Below are 17173 nucleotides of genomic sequence, written 5' to 3'. Positions count from 1 at the left end.
GACCCACCTTTCCTCTTTCAAACTGGATGTAAAATTCAATCATATGGTGATTGGGGTGCCTTTCTTCTGAGGATATTAATCCTGTTACATTACACGGTACTAAGTCTAGTATAGCTTGTTCTCTGGTTGTTTCCAGAACTTGCTGTTTGAAGGAACTATCCTGAAACATTCTAATAACCCCTCATCCAGGCTACTATTGCTAATCTGATTCTTCCAGTTTACATGTAGGAATCAGATTCAAGATTATTGCTATCATAGACTCATACAGTGCAGAAGGAGGCCATTTGGCCCACCCAGACCCTATCCACATAACCCCGAGTATTTACTGTAGTTAGTCCCCCTGACGCTAAGGGCAGATTTAGCACGGCCAATCAACCTAACTCTCTCATCTTTGGACTGTGGGAGGAAACCGGAGCACCCGGAGAAAACCCACGCAGACACGGGGAGAATGTGCAAACTCTACACAGACAGTGACCCAAGCCGGGAATCGAACCCAGGTGCTAGCTACTGTACCACTGTGCCACCTGTCCATTTCTCCCAAGTGCCCAATGTTCTGGATATCTGTGTCCTACATTGTGATTACCGTTGGGAGCCTGGAGACCACTCCAATTAGTGACTTCTTCCTCCTACTATTCCTCATCTCAAACCGACTCAACATCCTGATCTCCTGAACCAAGATCACCTCTAACAATTACACCAGTACCATCCTTGATTAGCAAAGAAACCCCTCCACTTTTGCCTAGCTTCCTTTTCTTGAATTCAGATTCCCCTCAATAGGTCCCAATCCTTGTCATCCTGAAGCCAGGTCTCCATAATGGTTATCAGATCAGATTTAGTTGCTTCAATGTGTGCTATCACTCTTATGCCAATTCAGATACAAAGGATGGAATCATCTCAGCAAGTGTCAATTTCAGAATGAAAACCAGCGTGTATCTCCAGCTGCACAGCCAAGTTTTCTCTCCACATTCTCTGGTACACAGTGCGTAGAGAATCTGGGGGCATGGCTTGCACCATCACTCTGGTGGGGTGGGGCCTGATAGAGCCATCTTCAAAGGCCGCCATGATCTGCATAAAAATAACTCGTGCCCCCTGCCTCTACAGAGGACCACTCCCACCCCACTCCAAATCACTGGCACATTGCCCCCACCCCAACAAGCTTGGGGTGACCCTCTTTCCCTGCCCACCATAGATAAGGCAAACCTCCCACCAATTGGGTTCTCGGAGGGCTCACCCTGGCACTATCAGGTTCACACTGTCCAGGCATGTCCCTCAACACCCTGGGGCTAAACCTACCTGTGTTCGTGGTCTTCAGAACTGGTGTTTTTGAAAACCAGTAGTGATTCAATTTGGTGTGACATCATGGGGGAGGGGGGGGGGATACTTTGAGGGCAGATATAGCAGCAACAAACCCACTAATAAGATTAGGATGTGTGCAAACCAGGTTCGCGACCTTTCTGGACATGAACCTGATCGTGTCATCGGGGGGGGGGGGGGAAGGATGGGGGGGGGATCCAAAATCTCACCGGCACAAATCCTGTTTTCAACCTCTTGCAAGATTTAGCAGCCATTACAGGGCTTATGTCTGCGGTAAGCGTAGCCAGTAAATCATGACCATTGCTGTTAGTTTTTGTTAGATTTATATAGTACCTTCTGTCAAGAAGTTGTTGTAAAAGTGGATGTGATGCCAATGAAGTGGGCTGCTTTGTCCCGGATGGTGTTAAGTTTCTTGAGTGTTGTTGGAGCTGCACCCATCCAGGCAAGTGGGAGCAGTCAGGACAGTTATTCACCCCAGTTTTCCTTTGGTAGCCGCAGTGTTTATGTGGCGAGTCCAGTTCACTTTCTGGTCAATGGTAACCCCCCAGGATGTTGACAGCGGGGGATTCAGCGATGGTAATGTCATTGAATGTTAAGGGGTGATAGTTAAATTTGCAGCTACTCCAGGGTTGTGTGTAATGAGGTTGGCTATTCCTGGAGTTATCTCTACTCTCTCTCCTGTGAAGCCATGTTAAGTGTGGATCCTTTTCTCCACAGGTGTCTCCCCCTTTCCAAGTAAAAGTGGTGTTCAGAGTCTTCCTTCTTCAAGAGCCAGAAAATGGATTCTGCAAGGACTATGTGGAAATAAATAATCAGAAGTGAGTTGTTCGAAGTGGGCACAGTTCTGATTTTCAGGTGGAAGATATGGGTGTGTGGAGCAGATTATCCAGTATTTTCGTCCTGAGTAATTGAGGGTGGGAGTGTCAGGAGGGTGGGGAGGCTGTCGGGAGGGGAGGGGAGTGGGGTGGGGTGGGGGGTGTCTGGGGTGGTGTGGGGAAGAGTGGGGGGGGGGTGGCGGGGGGATGTCAGGGGAGCAGTGGGGTGTCAGGTGGTGGTGGCGGGGGGGTGTTGGGTGGGGGGGGTATTGGGGTGGGGGTGTCGGGAGGGGTGGTATTGGGAAGGGTGGAGCTGTCTCCATGGGTGTATCATATAGAATCCCGACAGTACAGAAAGAGGCCATTCGGCCCATCGAGTCTGCACCGACTACAATCCCACCCAGGCCCTACCCCCATATCCCTACATATTTTACCCACTAATCCCTCTAACCTACGCATCTCAGGACACTAAGGGGCAATTTTAGCATGGCCAATCAACCAAACCCGCACATCTTTGGACTGTGGGAGGAAACCGGAACACCCGGAGGAAACCCACGCAGACAAGAGGAGAATGTGCAAACTCCACACAGACAGTGACCCAAGCTGGGAATCGAACCCAGGTCTCTGGAGCTGTGAAGCAGCAGTGTTAAACACTGTGCTACCATACCACCCATGGTATGTTTGAGCCCCAATTCCTCCCACCATGTGTAGGTGTCGATCTGATCAATACTGCAGTTAAGGCTTGTTGCAGTGTGCAGTATTTTCTATATATTCTCTGAGCCTCTTTTCAAATCGCTGTTAAGTGTTTTGGCAGGAAGGGAATTGCACAGGAATACTGATTCAATACTGTGTTCGATAGTCTTTCACACTTTCTGCAATTTGCACATCAACTCATAAAATCATATCCCTACAGTGCAGAAAGAGGCCATTTTGGGTCCATCGAGTCTGCACCAACTCTCCAGCCGAGCATTTTACCCAGGCCTTATCCCTGTAACTCCACACATTTACCCCAATAACCCCCCCCTATCACTAGGAGCACCTGGAGGAAACCCACGCAGACACGGACAGAATGTGCAAACTCCACACAGTCACCCAAGGCAAGAATTGATCCCGGGTCCCTGCCGTGTGAGGCAGCAGTGCTAACTCAACATAATTCTCTGCATAATCCTTTGTTACAGTTAAATTGCAATACGAAGACAACACACGCTGTGTGCTGATCTATAACGTTAAAGTCCTACTCTAAACCCTCCATCATACAGAGTACCCTCAGTGTACAGATATTACTGGTAACTGGTACGAAAGTATTAAACTTTGTGCTAAATTATCACTGAACGCTTACAGTGCAGAAGAGACCATTTGGTCCATCGACTCTGACAGAGTATCTTATGATGTGGAGATGCCGGCGTTGGACTGGGGTGAACACAGTAAGGAGTCTAACAACACCAGGTTAAAGTCCAACAGGTTTATTTGGTAGCAAACGCCACACAAGCTTTCGGAGCGCTGCTCCTTCGTCAGACGAGTGGGAGTTCTGTCACAGAACAGAACCAAATAAACCTGTTAGACTTTAACCTGGTGTTGTTAGACTCCTTACAGAGTATCTTACCCAGGGCCCCTCTCCCATGCTATTCCCCCTAATGCCACCTTTACCATGGCAACCTCCACCCAAGGCCAGAATTAAACCAGGTCCCTGGAACTGTGAGGCAGCAGTGCTGACCGCTGTGCCTCCCTGCTCCCCACACAGCGAATTATAGTTTCTCTCCACTGTCACTCACTATGCCCAATGTTGTTATGACCAGTTAGGAATGAACTGATTCCTCTATTGAGCCACTCCTGAGTTAGTCATAAGAGTTTGAATTTAAAAAGATATTGTCAATTCAGTATAACTTAACTGTGTGTCGCTTGGTGTAAGAAGTGAGGCATCCAGGTTCCTCAGGTTAACAAGTACGTTAGTTATATTACAAAAACTCACTTGTATAAAGATGCAGAAATTATTAAAACAAGTTTAAAATGTATAAATATGTCCAATCACCAATTAACACACAACCATACCCCCCACAAAGCATGCGAAAAAGAAATAAAACTCTGCAAAGTATCAAAGAGTTAAACACTTAAGATAAAGCCAAGATGACTGCAGATGCTGGAATCTGAAACAAAAACATGCTGGAAAATCTCAGCAGGTCTGACAGCATCTTTGGAGAGAGAACAGAACCAACGTTCCAATTCTGGATGACGAATTGTCTGGATGCTTGTTTATAGTTGAAGGGTCACTTTCCACAATAGCTGCTGGTACTTGGATTTCTCACAGGAACAGCCATTCTGCAGTTGTAGCTGGTTGGTTTTCTTTTCACTTGGAAATGGTGGTGGTTCAGAATCCTTCTTTAAGAAATTTCAGTTTGCAGCAATGAGGTCTTCTGGTAGGTTTTTGAGTCACAAACAGCTCAGCTTCGATGAGAGGTTTTTGGGAAACAGTCGGCAGGGTCATAGAGTCATAGAGGTTTACAGCATGGAAACAGGCCCTTCGGCCCAACTTGTCCATGCCGACCCTTTTTTAAAAAAACCACTAAGCTAGTCCCAATTGCCCGCCTTTGGCCCATACCCTTCCATACCCATCTTACCCATGTAACTGTCTAAACGCTTTTTAAAAGACAAAATTGTACCCGCCTCTGCTATTACCTCTGGCAGCTTGTTCCAGACACTCACCACCCTGTGTGTGCAAAGATTGCTCCTCTGGACCCTTTTGTATCTCTCCCCTCTCACCTTAAACCTATGCCCTCTAGTTTTAGACTCCCCTGCCTTTGGGAAAAGATGTTGTCTATCTAGCTGATCTATGCCCCCCATTATTTTATAAACCTCTATAAGATCACCCCTCAGCCTCCTACGCTCCAAAGAAAAAAATTCCCAGTCTATTCAGACTCTCCTTATAACTCAAACCATCAAGTTCCAATAGCATCCTAGTAAATCTTTCCTGCACTCTTTCTAGTTTAATAATGTCCTTTCTACGATAGGGTGGCCAGAACTGTATACAGTGCTCCTTCCTAAAGGTGGCTTTAAGTGAATAATTAACAACCTTTCTTATTCAACCAACCGGGAACTTTAACTAAACCAGTAACAATTTTAATTAAAGGATGGTTCGACTGAAATGCTGTTCAAATAAAGATAAGGATCATTTAGTACCAAAACAGTAATAACAGAATCTTAGTCACTCTCAAAAAAACTAGATACAACCAGGTCTGGTGGCTTGGAAAAGATTTGGAGGTTCTTCTGTAGTTGTCCGCTGTCTGTAAGCGCTGTCCGATTGGGTACTTTTCGCTGGTTGAATGGTGAGTTCTCTTAAGACATATCTGAAGCTGGCAGAGTTAAGAACTAACTGTTGTTCTAACTGCCTTTAACTGCTTCAGCTGATCTGACCCTGGCTCTGGCTCAAGCGATGTAAGGGTCGGAGGGTGGTAAAGCTGTTGCCACTGTTCAAATTCAGTATATTTTTCCACCCAAGATCTGGCTCATGTGGCCTCTCTCTGGTTTCAGTCTGGGCTTACCTGAGCCACTATATCAGATAGCTCCGCAGACTATGGTTGGAATTTTCTGCCCACTCCTACCCCGCCGTAGCTGCAAACGGGGACAGAGAATTTGACACTCAGTCAAATCACTGCAGTGGGAGCAGAGAATCCAGCTGGCACAAACGGCTGGAAAATTCCGGACTATACTCTGCAACATAGGAGCTGCTGTAGGCCAGTGTCCTTTGTGTAAAAGTGTTCTTTTGCAAAAGTTCTACAATAGATATAAAATGTCCACCCAATGGTATTATAAATTAATATTTTATATAACAATATTCATAAGAATATCCTTTATCCATACTAAGCTGTTAAAACTAGCATCAATGCTATCCCTTCTGCTTGCTGCAGTTTGAGGCTGAACAGAGCTTTTTGCAAATCCTTTTTGACCCTGAGTTCTGAACTTCTGGCCCTATACGCTCTCCATCACGAAGATCTTCCATTTCCACTTCTCTAATATTGCCCATCTCTGCCCCTGGCTCAGCCAATCTGGTGCTCAAACCATCACCCATGCCTTTACTACATTTGTTCTCCATTGTATCAATACGATTCAGGCCGCTCTTTCATTTTCAATTCTCCATAGACTTGGGTTACAGCAGAGATCTGGATGAATTTAACTCGCACCAGGTCCTGTTCATTCATTACCTGTCCACTGCAACATCTTGTTTTTAAAATTCGCATCCTTTTCACATTTCTCTCTGCCCTCATCTCTGTCTATTTCCCTAAGCTCCACCAGCCCTACAAACCTCTGATATCTCTCTTCTCTGATTCTGGCCTCCCGAGTATCCCCAGTTTTAATCACCCCACCATTAGTGGCCAAGCCTTGTCTCTAAGCTCTGTAGTTCCATGCCTAATAATCTGCTTTCCTCTGCCTATCTACCCTCTTTAAGATGCTCCTTAAAAAGTACCTATTTGATCAAACATTTGGTCACTTCTTCTTTACTTCTCTGTCTGAAGGCAACTCTGACCCACAGGTCGGATAAGGAGGCAGGTCCCAAATCACCACAGCCAAAACAGGGATCAAACCCCAAGCTGCTAACACCAGTCTGATCCATCCAGCTACCTGGTCCCCTAAGGAGTCTAAGTCACTGTAGCAGCATACATGTTTACAAGGAGCTGTGGACAGTGATGGGAGAGGTTGCAACCTCTTCCCATCACGTGGCTGACCAGGAATCTCTCCGACTCTTACTGACTGCCATTGGTGTGTTTTGGAAGGATTTGCACGTTGATACTCAAACCTGTTTGGTCACCTTATGAACACACCTTCCATGGCCAACAGATCCTGGAGCGGGACTTGAACCCCAGGCTTCTGGCTCAGATGCAGGGATGGCGCCTACTGTGCCATAAGACCTTGCATTTGGTTACCTGTCATCCTGACCTGATGTCAGATTTTGTTTTAAAAATGGGACACACAGACAGGTTCCTTTTGAAGCATATTGGGTTGTTTTACTAGTCTCAGGATGCTATATGAATATAAGTTGTTAAATTACACACTATGCTACTTGTGTGTTTCAGGATCTGTGGGAAGAAGCCAATGCTGGTTCAGCTAGGTAGTGGAAATGAGATGACGGTCAAGTTCCACTCTGATGCGGCAGTGTCTGATCGAGGATTTTTTGCAACCTTTGAACATTATGATCCGAGTAAACGTGAGTTGCAGAGGGGCGACGAGGGAAGGGAAGAACGAGGAGGCATTATGGAATTGATATTGGCTCAGCGATCTGGGCTCATTCAGTCTGTTATCACCCTTTTCTGTGTTTGTCTGTCCCCCCCCCTCTCTCTCTCTCTCTCTTACACAGTGCCAATTTCTGTTTTATCTTTTTCTGGCCAGCAGCTGTGTGCGTGCGTCCCCACAGTCTCTCCTGTACTTACATATATCTCGTGCTCTCATTCGCACTCCTGAATCCCCCTCTCCCCGGTATATGACAGTATCCTGTGCAGGGCAACACAAGTGTGTGTCTCTTTCTCACGGATGCCAAGATTCCCCTGCATGCCTGCTCCTCTCTTTCAAGGATGCTGTATATCTCACACATTCCCTCACGTGCTTGATGTGTGTCTCTCCCTCACATGCTCTGTGTCTTTCCCTCTTGCGCAACTGTAGCCAGGTCCTCTTGCATGTCTCACACAGGCCCTTCATGTGTCAGGTGAGCCTCCCATGTGTACTGGGCCCCCCACATTTGTCTGTGTTTTTCGGATGTGGGGCATCGTGCATGTGTCTCACTTCTGCATGGCCATCTGCATTTCTCTCTCTCATGGATCCCTCACTTAAACATCCCTCCCTCGCCTGCTTTTCTTGTGTGTGCACAAGAACCCCCATGTTCTCCCTCATTCTCCTCTCCTTCCTTTGACACTAATAAATTATAACATGATTATTTTTAATTTCTGAGGATTGGTATCCCAACCCAAACATTTCCCCTCTTGAGGGTCCCTGATATCTATCACTCCCCCATTGGTGACCATGTCTTCAGATGCTGAGGTCCAAAGCTCTGGAACTCCTGCTTTATGCCTCCATCTTTCAACCTCACTTTCCCCTTTAAGAGACTCATTAAAACTTAGCTTTTGGTTATTTAATAACATTTGCTCTGATAGTACTCCTCTTATGTTTTTGGGACATTTTACTGTATTAAAAAACAGATGGTTGTTGAACTGAGAGAGCTGATGCATCTTGCCTCTATTTTGACAGCTTGTCCTGATGAGTTTGCCTGCGTCACTGGCAGCTGTATTGGAAAGGACCTGATGTGTGACGGTTGGAATGACTGTGGGGACAACAGTGATGAACGAAATTGTGGTGAGTGCCCACACCACCTCCGTGTCGGGGATGGGGCGAGTGAGGGATGCTGTGTAATTGTGGGTGTAGATGTAATTATGAAAAACATGGCCTATCCTCAGTGCTGGAGGAAAACACTGAGACAGATACAGCGCCCTCTAATACAGAAGGCAGGCAGAGCGAGAAGAATGAACCGGAAACCATGTGTACTAGCAAAATATTCTACATCAATACTCGCCAACCTTTTTAAGCACAAGATTACTTTCAGCATCAAAATGCAGCATGATATTTACTCTTCAAAAATTCAACTTTACTAAAAGCGCCCAAAATATATTTATGCATAACACTCACCTGTTCTTTGTGTGCATGCACAGGTGTCACACTATCTGTGGGTGCTGTGTAGTTTGGATCATAGTTTGAGATGGCTAGCCTCCCAATACAGTCCATCAGATGGGCATCTGTGAGACGAGTGCAATACTTAGACTTGATGATTTTCATCTGGGGAAAAAGTCACCTCAGAGGTTTGTGGAACCAAATTTAACGGCATTTAAGGACCAACTAAATGAATACATGAATAGGATGGGAATGGAAGGATACAGACTTCATAAGTGCTTACGGTTTTAGTTTAGGCAGGCATCATGATTGGCGCAGGCTTGGAGGGCCGAAGGGCCTGTTCCTGCACTGTACTTCTCTTGTTCTTTGCTCAAAGTAGGCTTTCACCTTGAGTGCGCACAATGTCAGAAGAGGGTACTTCTCTCTGTTTGCAAGTCCCCAAAAGTCTTTGTCCCTTGACCTAGCTTTCAGCTCTCTCATTTTGCATGGTGATTATTTCCATGTCAAGTCCACTGCTTTGTTCAAACATTTGCTGAGATTTTGCTGTCAGTTCTCCAATGTCCACGTGAAGAAAAGGATTTGAGACAAACATGATTATTTGTTCCATCTTGTCTAAATCCTGAAATTGTCTGTTGAATTCCTCTTCCAATTTATTCAGGCGATCACAAAATTTGATGGAAGCCTTTCTGTTTGACCTGTTGTTGGATTTTCTCCAGATTTAGGAAGTGCTCAGTAATTTTGTTCTTTAACCGTGAGGACCACAAGCCCAGTTTCAACTTGAACACATTCACTGCACTGATCATGTGTGACAAGTCTCTGTCCCTCCCCTGCAGCTCACGGGTCAGTTAATTCGATTTTGCACTTATGTACGTACGAAACGCGAAGTCTAGCAACCACACATTATCTGGCAGCTCGCTGTACACCTCACTACTTGATTTAAGAGCAGTTTCAGGAAACAAATCTAAAAAGCTCTAGGGGACTTATCCTCGACTTAACCACCTCACATCTCCATGAAGGATTAGTTCACCGTGGGTGGCATCAAGCTCAGCGAGTAACAATTTGAACAAGCGATGTTGCAGAGCTTTGGCATAAATTGAGTTGACGATCTTGACAGCTGTCATTACATGAGAAAAGTCAATAGCCTTGCTCACTATTGCTTGTTGGTGGATAACACCATGGTAACTGACAAAGGGCGGGAATTCACAATCATTTCTGCAAAGTGAAACAAAACCTGCATTGATGGTGCACCATCAGTTGTGATTGAAACCAGTTTCTTGATAGGATTGTTTTTTTCAGTCACATACCTGATAAATTCATTGGCGATGTCCCCTCCTCTTGTCCTCTCTTTGAGAGGCAAAAGAGTGAGGGAGTCCTTTGTCATTGGATCTTTGTTTTCGTTTGCATGGCATTCAGTCAGCTGGGTCGTATCCGCCATGTCTACTGACTCATCAAACTGCAGTGAGAAACATTCACAGCCTGGTAAGTCTTTGTGTATTTGCTGAGGCACATCCTGAGACAACAATTCCACCCTTCTGCCTATGGTTAAAGCACCAAGCGGCATGCTGTTGATGGTTGTCATCATTTCACCTTTGTTTTTAAAGTCTTTAAACATGGTGTCGGCAGCGACTATCATGGCCTCCTGGATAACTTCGCCATCGGTGAATGGTTTCTTATGTTTTGCCAGCAGATGGCTAATGTGAAAAGAAGCCTTTTTGCTAGCCTTGACTTTAGTCACAAGTTTTGAAAAGTGTGACTGTTGAGCTTGCAACATTTCCTTTGACTCCCCAACTTTTTTGTCTGAATGGTGCTGCTTAAAGGGAAATTTTCTTGAAATGTTGCATGCATTGTCTTGTGATGCCATTCCAAATTACCTCCTTTACTCAAAGCTACACTCTGTTGACAAATGGTCTTGCCTTTGACATTTGCAAAAAGAAATTCACTTTCCCATTCCTGATGGAAATGGTAGATTTTTGCCCTCTTGGAGGTGTCTGTCTACTTACTCATTATCTTGTCTTAACCCAGCTTAGTCCACGTTTTGGCACCTGCAATTTGGCAGACAATGGCCTGATTTTACCATTTTCATTCTAAGTGCTGAATCTGGGCGCAATTCAGATCCGACTTGGAAATCTGTTTTCAGGCGCCTCCATACGCACTTAACCTGAAAAGAAAATTGCGAGTCTGAATTGCGCTGTGGGTGGGGCTCAGCGCACCTGAAACGATCGGAGCTCTGAACTGCGCATGCGCAGTTAGAAAAAAATTGAAAATAGCGCCACAGTCACATTGCTCCCGGGCCGCAAAAAGTGGATAAAGCAGCCCGGGAGCAAAAAGGAGGAGCGATGGTCCCCACAGACATCACCCCAACCCCCACAACTTAACTGTCCCCCTTTATCCACACCTCTCGCTACCCAGACCAATCGCGACCCTCTGCCCCCCTCCCCCACCCCGCATCGGTCACCCGCAGAGTGGCAGCGGACCCCCCCCCCTCCCCCTGCCCACCCCCTGAGATCCATCTGGCCTTCCTCCCCTACCCATCCCCTCTATATCTCTGCCCCAGGGCGGCAATGGCAGACAACGATCTGGCCTCCCTCCTCTTTCCCCCCCTCACCCCCCCCCCCCCCCCCCCCCCCCGCCACCAGAGAATGATCTGACCCGCCTCCCCTCCCCCACCAGACGACAATCTGGCCTCCCTCTGTCCTCCTTCCCCCCTCCTTCCCCGCACCCCACCCGCCAGCCCCCCCCCCTCCCCCGCCCCCAATCCACCAGAGATACATCCTCCTCCCTGTCCCTCACCAGAGAATGATCTGGCCCGCCTCTCCCCCCCCCCCCCCCCCCCACTCCACCACCGATCTGAGTCAGAGAGCCGTTGGAAGCTCTGAACTTGTGTCTTCAGCAGCTGAAGCGCCCGAAACAGACTTTTGCTGAGCGTGTCTGTTTCTCACCGAATCTGGACGCGCGAACGCGGTGGTAAAGGGGGAAATGCTGATAAAGTTGGGCGGGCAGTTCATTAATTCAATTTAAATGCATGCAAATGCTTTTAAATCGCCGTCGGGCCCGTTTCGGGCACGAATCGGATTGCAGCCATTCCCGGGCCTCAGTAAAGTGGGCATCTGCGCGGACGCGGGCGCGGATCGTGGGTGTTAATGGCCTCACGCCCGACTTTACCACGTTTTCGCACCCGAAAATGGGCGTGACGCAATAGTAAAATAGGGCCCAATGAGTTGATTTGCTCGTCAGCATGAGAAGCCTGAGTCCCATGCATTTTCGGCAGCAGTTCCGCAGCCAATGACAATCAACTTATTGAGACTCCAGGATCGACCTGTCGATTGTGATTGACTATTTGGAGGCCACTGTTCTATACAAATATAATAGCTTGAATTCTGGGAGGAGATCAGAGATAGCTCAGGATTCAAGCTGGTTGAAATGGAGGATAAGCTGAGAAAAGTTAATGTGTAAAACCCTGCTTGAATTGGTGACTAGGCAATTGAAGGCTGCTGAAGTGATGAACATGGGGGGTACAGTGCATTCTCTGCACATTGCCAATAAGACAGATTGCTCCATCTATTGGCAGCAAGGAATAGTAAAGTTCTTAAATATCTGTGGTCCTGCCTCTTTGTCCTTTCCCCTCTATACCTCTGCCCCTGGGCAGCAATGGTATTGTTCAGCACAATAGTCGTACCAAGAGCCGGTAATTTAACTTTACAGATTTTACATGGTTTCTTTACAGATTCTAGTTTAATTCAAATAATCAGTTAACCTGATATGAATGTACTTGCCGTATTCAACAGATGGGACTTTGTGTAGTTGTAGCAAATGCGCGGGACAGACAGATGGGCAGATCCATTTCTCTGAATCTAAGAAAGATACATTGGGATATTTCCTAAATGGTGACATACCAATAACTAGAGATGTAAATATCTATGTACACGTTGTGATTGTTTTTGTCCTGTAATAATTACCAAAGGTGAATGAATTGGTGGCATTTCTCAAAGCAGGAAGTTATGCTTCAAATCCCATGTGAAGAACGAAGAACTGCATTCAGTTCCACACCTCAGGGCGGCACGGTAGCACAGTGGTTAGCACTGCTGCTTCACAGCTCCAGGGACCTGGGTTCAATTCCCGGCTTGGATCACTGTCTGTGTGGAGTTTGCACATTCTCCTCGTGTCTGCGTGGGTTTCCTCCGGGTGCTCCGGTTTCCTCCCACAGTCCAAAGATGTGCGGGTTAGGTTGATTGGCCATGCTAAAAATTGCCCCTTAGTGTCCTGAGATGTGTAGGTTAGAGGGATTAGTGGGTAAATATGGAGGGATATGGGGGTAGGGCCTGGGTGGGATTGTGGTCGGTGCAGACTCGATGGGCCGAATGGCCTCCTTCTGCACTGTAGGGTTTCTATTCTATTCTATTCAGGATGTATTAGTTGCGGGAGGGGGTCGGAGGGTGGTGTGGGGTCAGTTTAAAAGTTTAAGTTATGAGTTTAGATTGAATGAACTAAGTTTGTCTCCATAAGACCATAAGACCATAAGACATAGGAGCGGAAGTAAGGCCATTCGGCCCATCGAGTCCACTCCACCATTCAATCATGGTTGATTTCAACTCCATTTACCCGCTCTCTCCCCATAGCCCTTAATTCCTCGAGAAATCAAGAATTTATCAATTTCTGTCTTGAAGACGCTCAACGTCTCGGCCTCCACAGCCCTTTGATGTATGATTTGATTCGGGTGTTTCAAATTGTTCAAGAATTCAGTCTGGTGGAAATGAGAAATAATTCCCTGTGATGGTGAAATCACAAACAGGGCCCGAACTGGGTCATTTCAGGGATCACTTATTCTCACAATGAGGAGGAGAAATCCAGGAAAATCTCCTGTGGATTCTGGGGGGCAGGTAGTCAATTCTTCCAGAATGGCCGGGCCACTACCGGATTCTCAATCGCCGAGCAGCTGGGAACACACACTGGGAGATTTTACCGACAATGGCTGATTGCCAGCAACCTCCGATCATGAGGAGCTGAACGGTGATGGTTGATTGCATTTGCAGGCAGCATCCCCAGACTGACGTAGAACGTTGTCACTGCGCATGCATACTGTCTCAGGAGTGTTGCTGCTTGCTGCCCTGCCGGCAGCCAGCTCTGAGGCTGGGTGCAAGTAGACCTTAAGCAGACCCGACTTCGAGTGGAGACAGGAGAGAGAACTTCATGAACAAAGGAGCCAGCCAGCCTGGAGGGAAAGGAGTGATTGAGGAAAAGGTCTAAATTTTCAACCGTTCCCTGCCTGCGGGACAGTTCACAGCCTCCAGCCCAGCCTAGAAAGGATCCTAGCTGAAAGAAAAGTCCCAGGAGTTCCTGCTTTGCTGCTTGACTAGAACAAATGCATTGATCAAAAGCCAAACTTAGAAAGCTTTTTACCGATAGGCTTGACAGTAAAATTTTAAAAAGTGGCTTTATTGAGCACAGATGTGGAAATGACAGGTCAAAGGTCAATCAATGACTTCATTATGTTTGGAAAAATAATTGTTTCACTCAGAGTTACCAATCTTGCCATTTGCAATGGTTTAATTGATTGAATGATAGAACAGACTTGAGGGGCAGAATAACTGCCATTTGATCCTCTCAAAGAAGGCTTGGAGAGTGACAGGGAGTGATGGTCCTGAACCTGGAGAGAACGGGAGGGATAGAGTTGGGGGTGGGGGGATGTTCTCAGGAATACAGAGTTCCTGGGCTGAAGGAGGAGTGATGGTTGCCTGGTGGGATTGCAGACTTGTAGTGCTGTCTTACTGATTTGTTCTGTCTCTCTCACAGAATGTAAGGAAGACCAGTTTCAATGTGGTACGGGTCTGTGTAAATCCAAGTTTTGGATGTGCGATGGTGTCAATGACTGTGGTGATAACAGTGATGAGGCGAATTGCCGTAAGTACCTCGCCCTTCCTGTAACTCAATCCCACTATATCTACAAAGGCACTGTTACCTGTTATTGTCCCATTCCTGACGCTCTCTACCATTCCCATCTTCTCATCCCTTCTCCACTCTGTCTCTTTTATTGTCCTTCTCTCTCGCCCTCTCCTGCCCACCTGCTGCACTCAAATGCTAACCCACACCCTCCCGGTCTGGCTGACTCACCTTCCCCACTTCCCTCACTGTTACTTCCAGACTCCTCTGCCCACAAGGCGGTCTGAGTATTCTACAAAGGAAGAGTGACACTGGAGTAACTTCGCTCTTACATTTTTGTATTTCTCAGAGTGTGATTCGGAGGAGATGAAATGTGCGAATGATAAATGTATCCCTGAGGAACAGAAATGCAATATGGTAGATGAATGTGGAGATGGAACTGATGAGAAGGACTGCAAGAGTGGTAAGCAATGGAATCTTATTCTTTAAATTACTCTGTATCTATTACTGTACCTGCCCTGGGAGTGTTTGATGGGGGAAGTTTAGTGGGAGTTTTACTATGTATCTAACCCTGGGCTGGGGGAATAAACTGGAACCAAATAACAGGGGATCACTGCAGGATATGCAGCATACTGGAAATACCCCTCCACAACTATCTCTGAAAGAACGAATAATGGTAAAAACCAACTAGCTTAACATCTGTCATTGGGAAGATGTCAGAGTCCACTATAAAGGATGTAACAGCAGATCATTTAGAAATACATAATATAATTAAGCAGAATCAGCATAGCTTCATGAAGGAGAAATCATGCCTGACAAATTGATTAGAATTCTTTGAGGTGGTTAACGAGCGGGTAGAAGAAGGGGACCCAGTAGATGTAATGTACTTGGATTTTCAAAGAGCACTTGACAAGGTTCTGCACATAAGGCTGCTTACTAAGATAAGAGCCCACGATGTTGGGGGTAGTATATTATCACGGCTCGGGGATTCGGCTGACTGATAGCGTTGAGATAAGAGGGTCATTTTCACGATGGCAACCTGTAACTTGTACAGTGTCACAGGGATCCGTGCTGGGGCCACAATTATTCACAATATATATTCATGACGTGAATGTACTATTGCCAGGTTTGCGAATGACACAAAATTGGTGGGAAGGCAGTTGGTGAGGATGACAAAGGGTGGCATTTTCTGGCCGGTCCTGCTGACAGGATGTTTTGGTCCTGCCAACAGTGACACCCCTGTTGTGGGGAGTTCAGGGGGGGCGGGGGGGTGCGTGGGTGGAGTGGGGATGCAGTATAAAAATAGGGAAGTTTTGCTAAAATTATACAAAGCACTACTTCGACCACACCTAGAATACTGCAAACAATTTTGCTCTCCTTAGCTAAGGAAAGATATACTGGCATTGGAGACAGTCTAGAGAAGGTTCACCAGGTTGATCGTGGGTATGAAGTAATTTTCTTATGAGGAGAGATTAAGTACGTTTGGACCTGTACTCGCTGTTTAGAAGAACGAGCGGCCACCTTATTGAGACACACAAAGGAGGGGCAATTCTCCCAAAAGTGCTGAATTGGCGAGAACTCGTGTAAATCATGACTCTGTTTTCAGTTCAACTTCACACTCAAATCTCCTCGCTCTGTATTGCAGAGGTCACAATCGTGAATCTCATTAAACACTCGGGGGGGCAGGGCCTGTTCAGATCGGAGTTTGACCGTTTCGGAACTCTGTACATGCTCAGTGGTCCCGATCTGTCGGAACTCAGTTTGCTGACCAGCCCGGGACCCCGCACTGCTCCCCTCCAGCAACCTCTCCGCCCCCCACGGCCTGTACAAGCATTCCTGGGCCAGCCCTGACCCCCGTCACCATGCGCTCCGATCTCCAGACCGCTCCCCTCCCCCTAGCGATTTCCCCCCCCCCCTCCCCCGCCCCAGCCCGCCTTGATCGCTGGCCTCCCTCCAGCCCCGACCGATCCCAATGCAGAGTGGCAGCGGGACCCGCACCCCCACTAATCGACCCCTAGGCCCCACCCACAATAGGCTCCCCCCTTGGTCCAGCCCACAATAGGCCCCGCCCCAGTTCCCACCCCTTGGCCCGTTCCCTTGCCCCCTAAGGCCCTCTCCCCTTGGCTCTGCCCAATGGGTAATACCAAGGTGCCCCCTGGGTAGTGTCAGGGGCCACAGGCTGGCACTGCCAGGGTGCCCATGCCCAGGGGCACCACCTCCCCACCGTCCGACTCCCTGAGAGGCCACAATTGCCCCCTCCCCTTTCACTCCGGCAGGGTCTCCCGCTAGTTCCCCGCAAGTGGGGAGCTATTCTAAACCCTGCTGGAGTGAAATACTTCTGGCAGGGTGTGAGATGCTATCCCATGCCGGGCCTGATAATGAGGTTTAAAATACATTTAAAAAAAGATTTAAATGACTGACCTCTCTTCCTGCCAGTTTCCAGCGTGGTCCCGACTGCGCCTGTTCTCCGGCTCTGGGGGAGACGCATGCGCTAATCCCGTGAAATGGACAACACACAA

At 47.3% G+C, this 17173-nt stretch overlaps 1 protein-coding gene across 1 annotated transcript in view; it reads left to right on the top strand.

The window, feature by feature from the left end:
* The window catches only part of LOC144480060 (suppressor of tumorigenicity 14 protein homolog), a 90532-nt gene that overhangs the window by 52958 nt on the left and 20401 nt on the right, over positions 1-17173 (top strand). Inside the window, exons 10-14 of the mRNA XM_078199232.1 lie at positions 2032-2132; positions 7196-7326; positions 8361-8465; positions 14568-14675; positions 15004-15117. Of these exons, the coding sequence (XP_078055358.1) occupies positions 2032-2132; positions 7196-7326; positions 8361-8465; positions 14568-14675; positions 15004-15117 (559 nt within the window). The remainder of the gene's footprint in view (positions 1-2031; positions 2133-7195; positions 7327-8360; positions 8466-14567; positions 14676-15003; positions 15118-17173) is intronic.

Source organism: Mustelus asterias, chromosome 27 (assembly GCF_964213995.1).
Source record: "Mustelus asterias chromosome 27, sMusAst1.hap1.1, whole genome shotgun sequence".
Classification (NCBI taxonomy): Eukaryota; Metazoa; Chordata; class Chondrichthyes; order Carcharhiniformes; family Triakidae; genus Mustelus; species Mustelus asterias.
The sequence above is the reverse complement of the archived record's forward strand: the minus strand, read 5'-3'. Positions and strand labels throughout refer to the sequence as shown.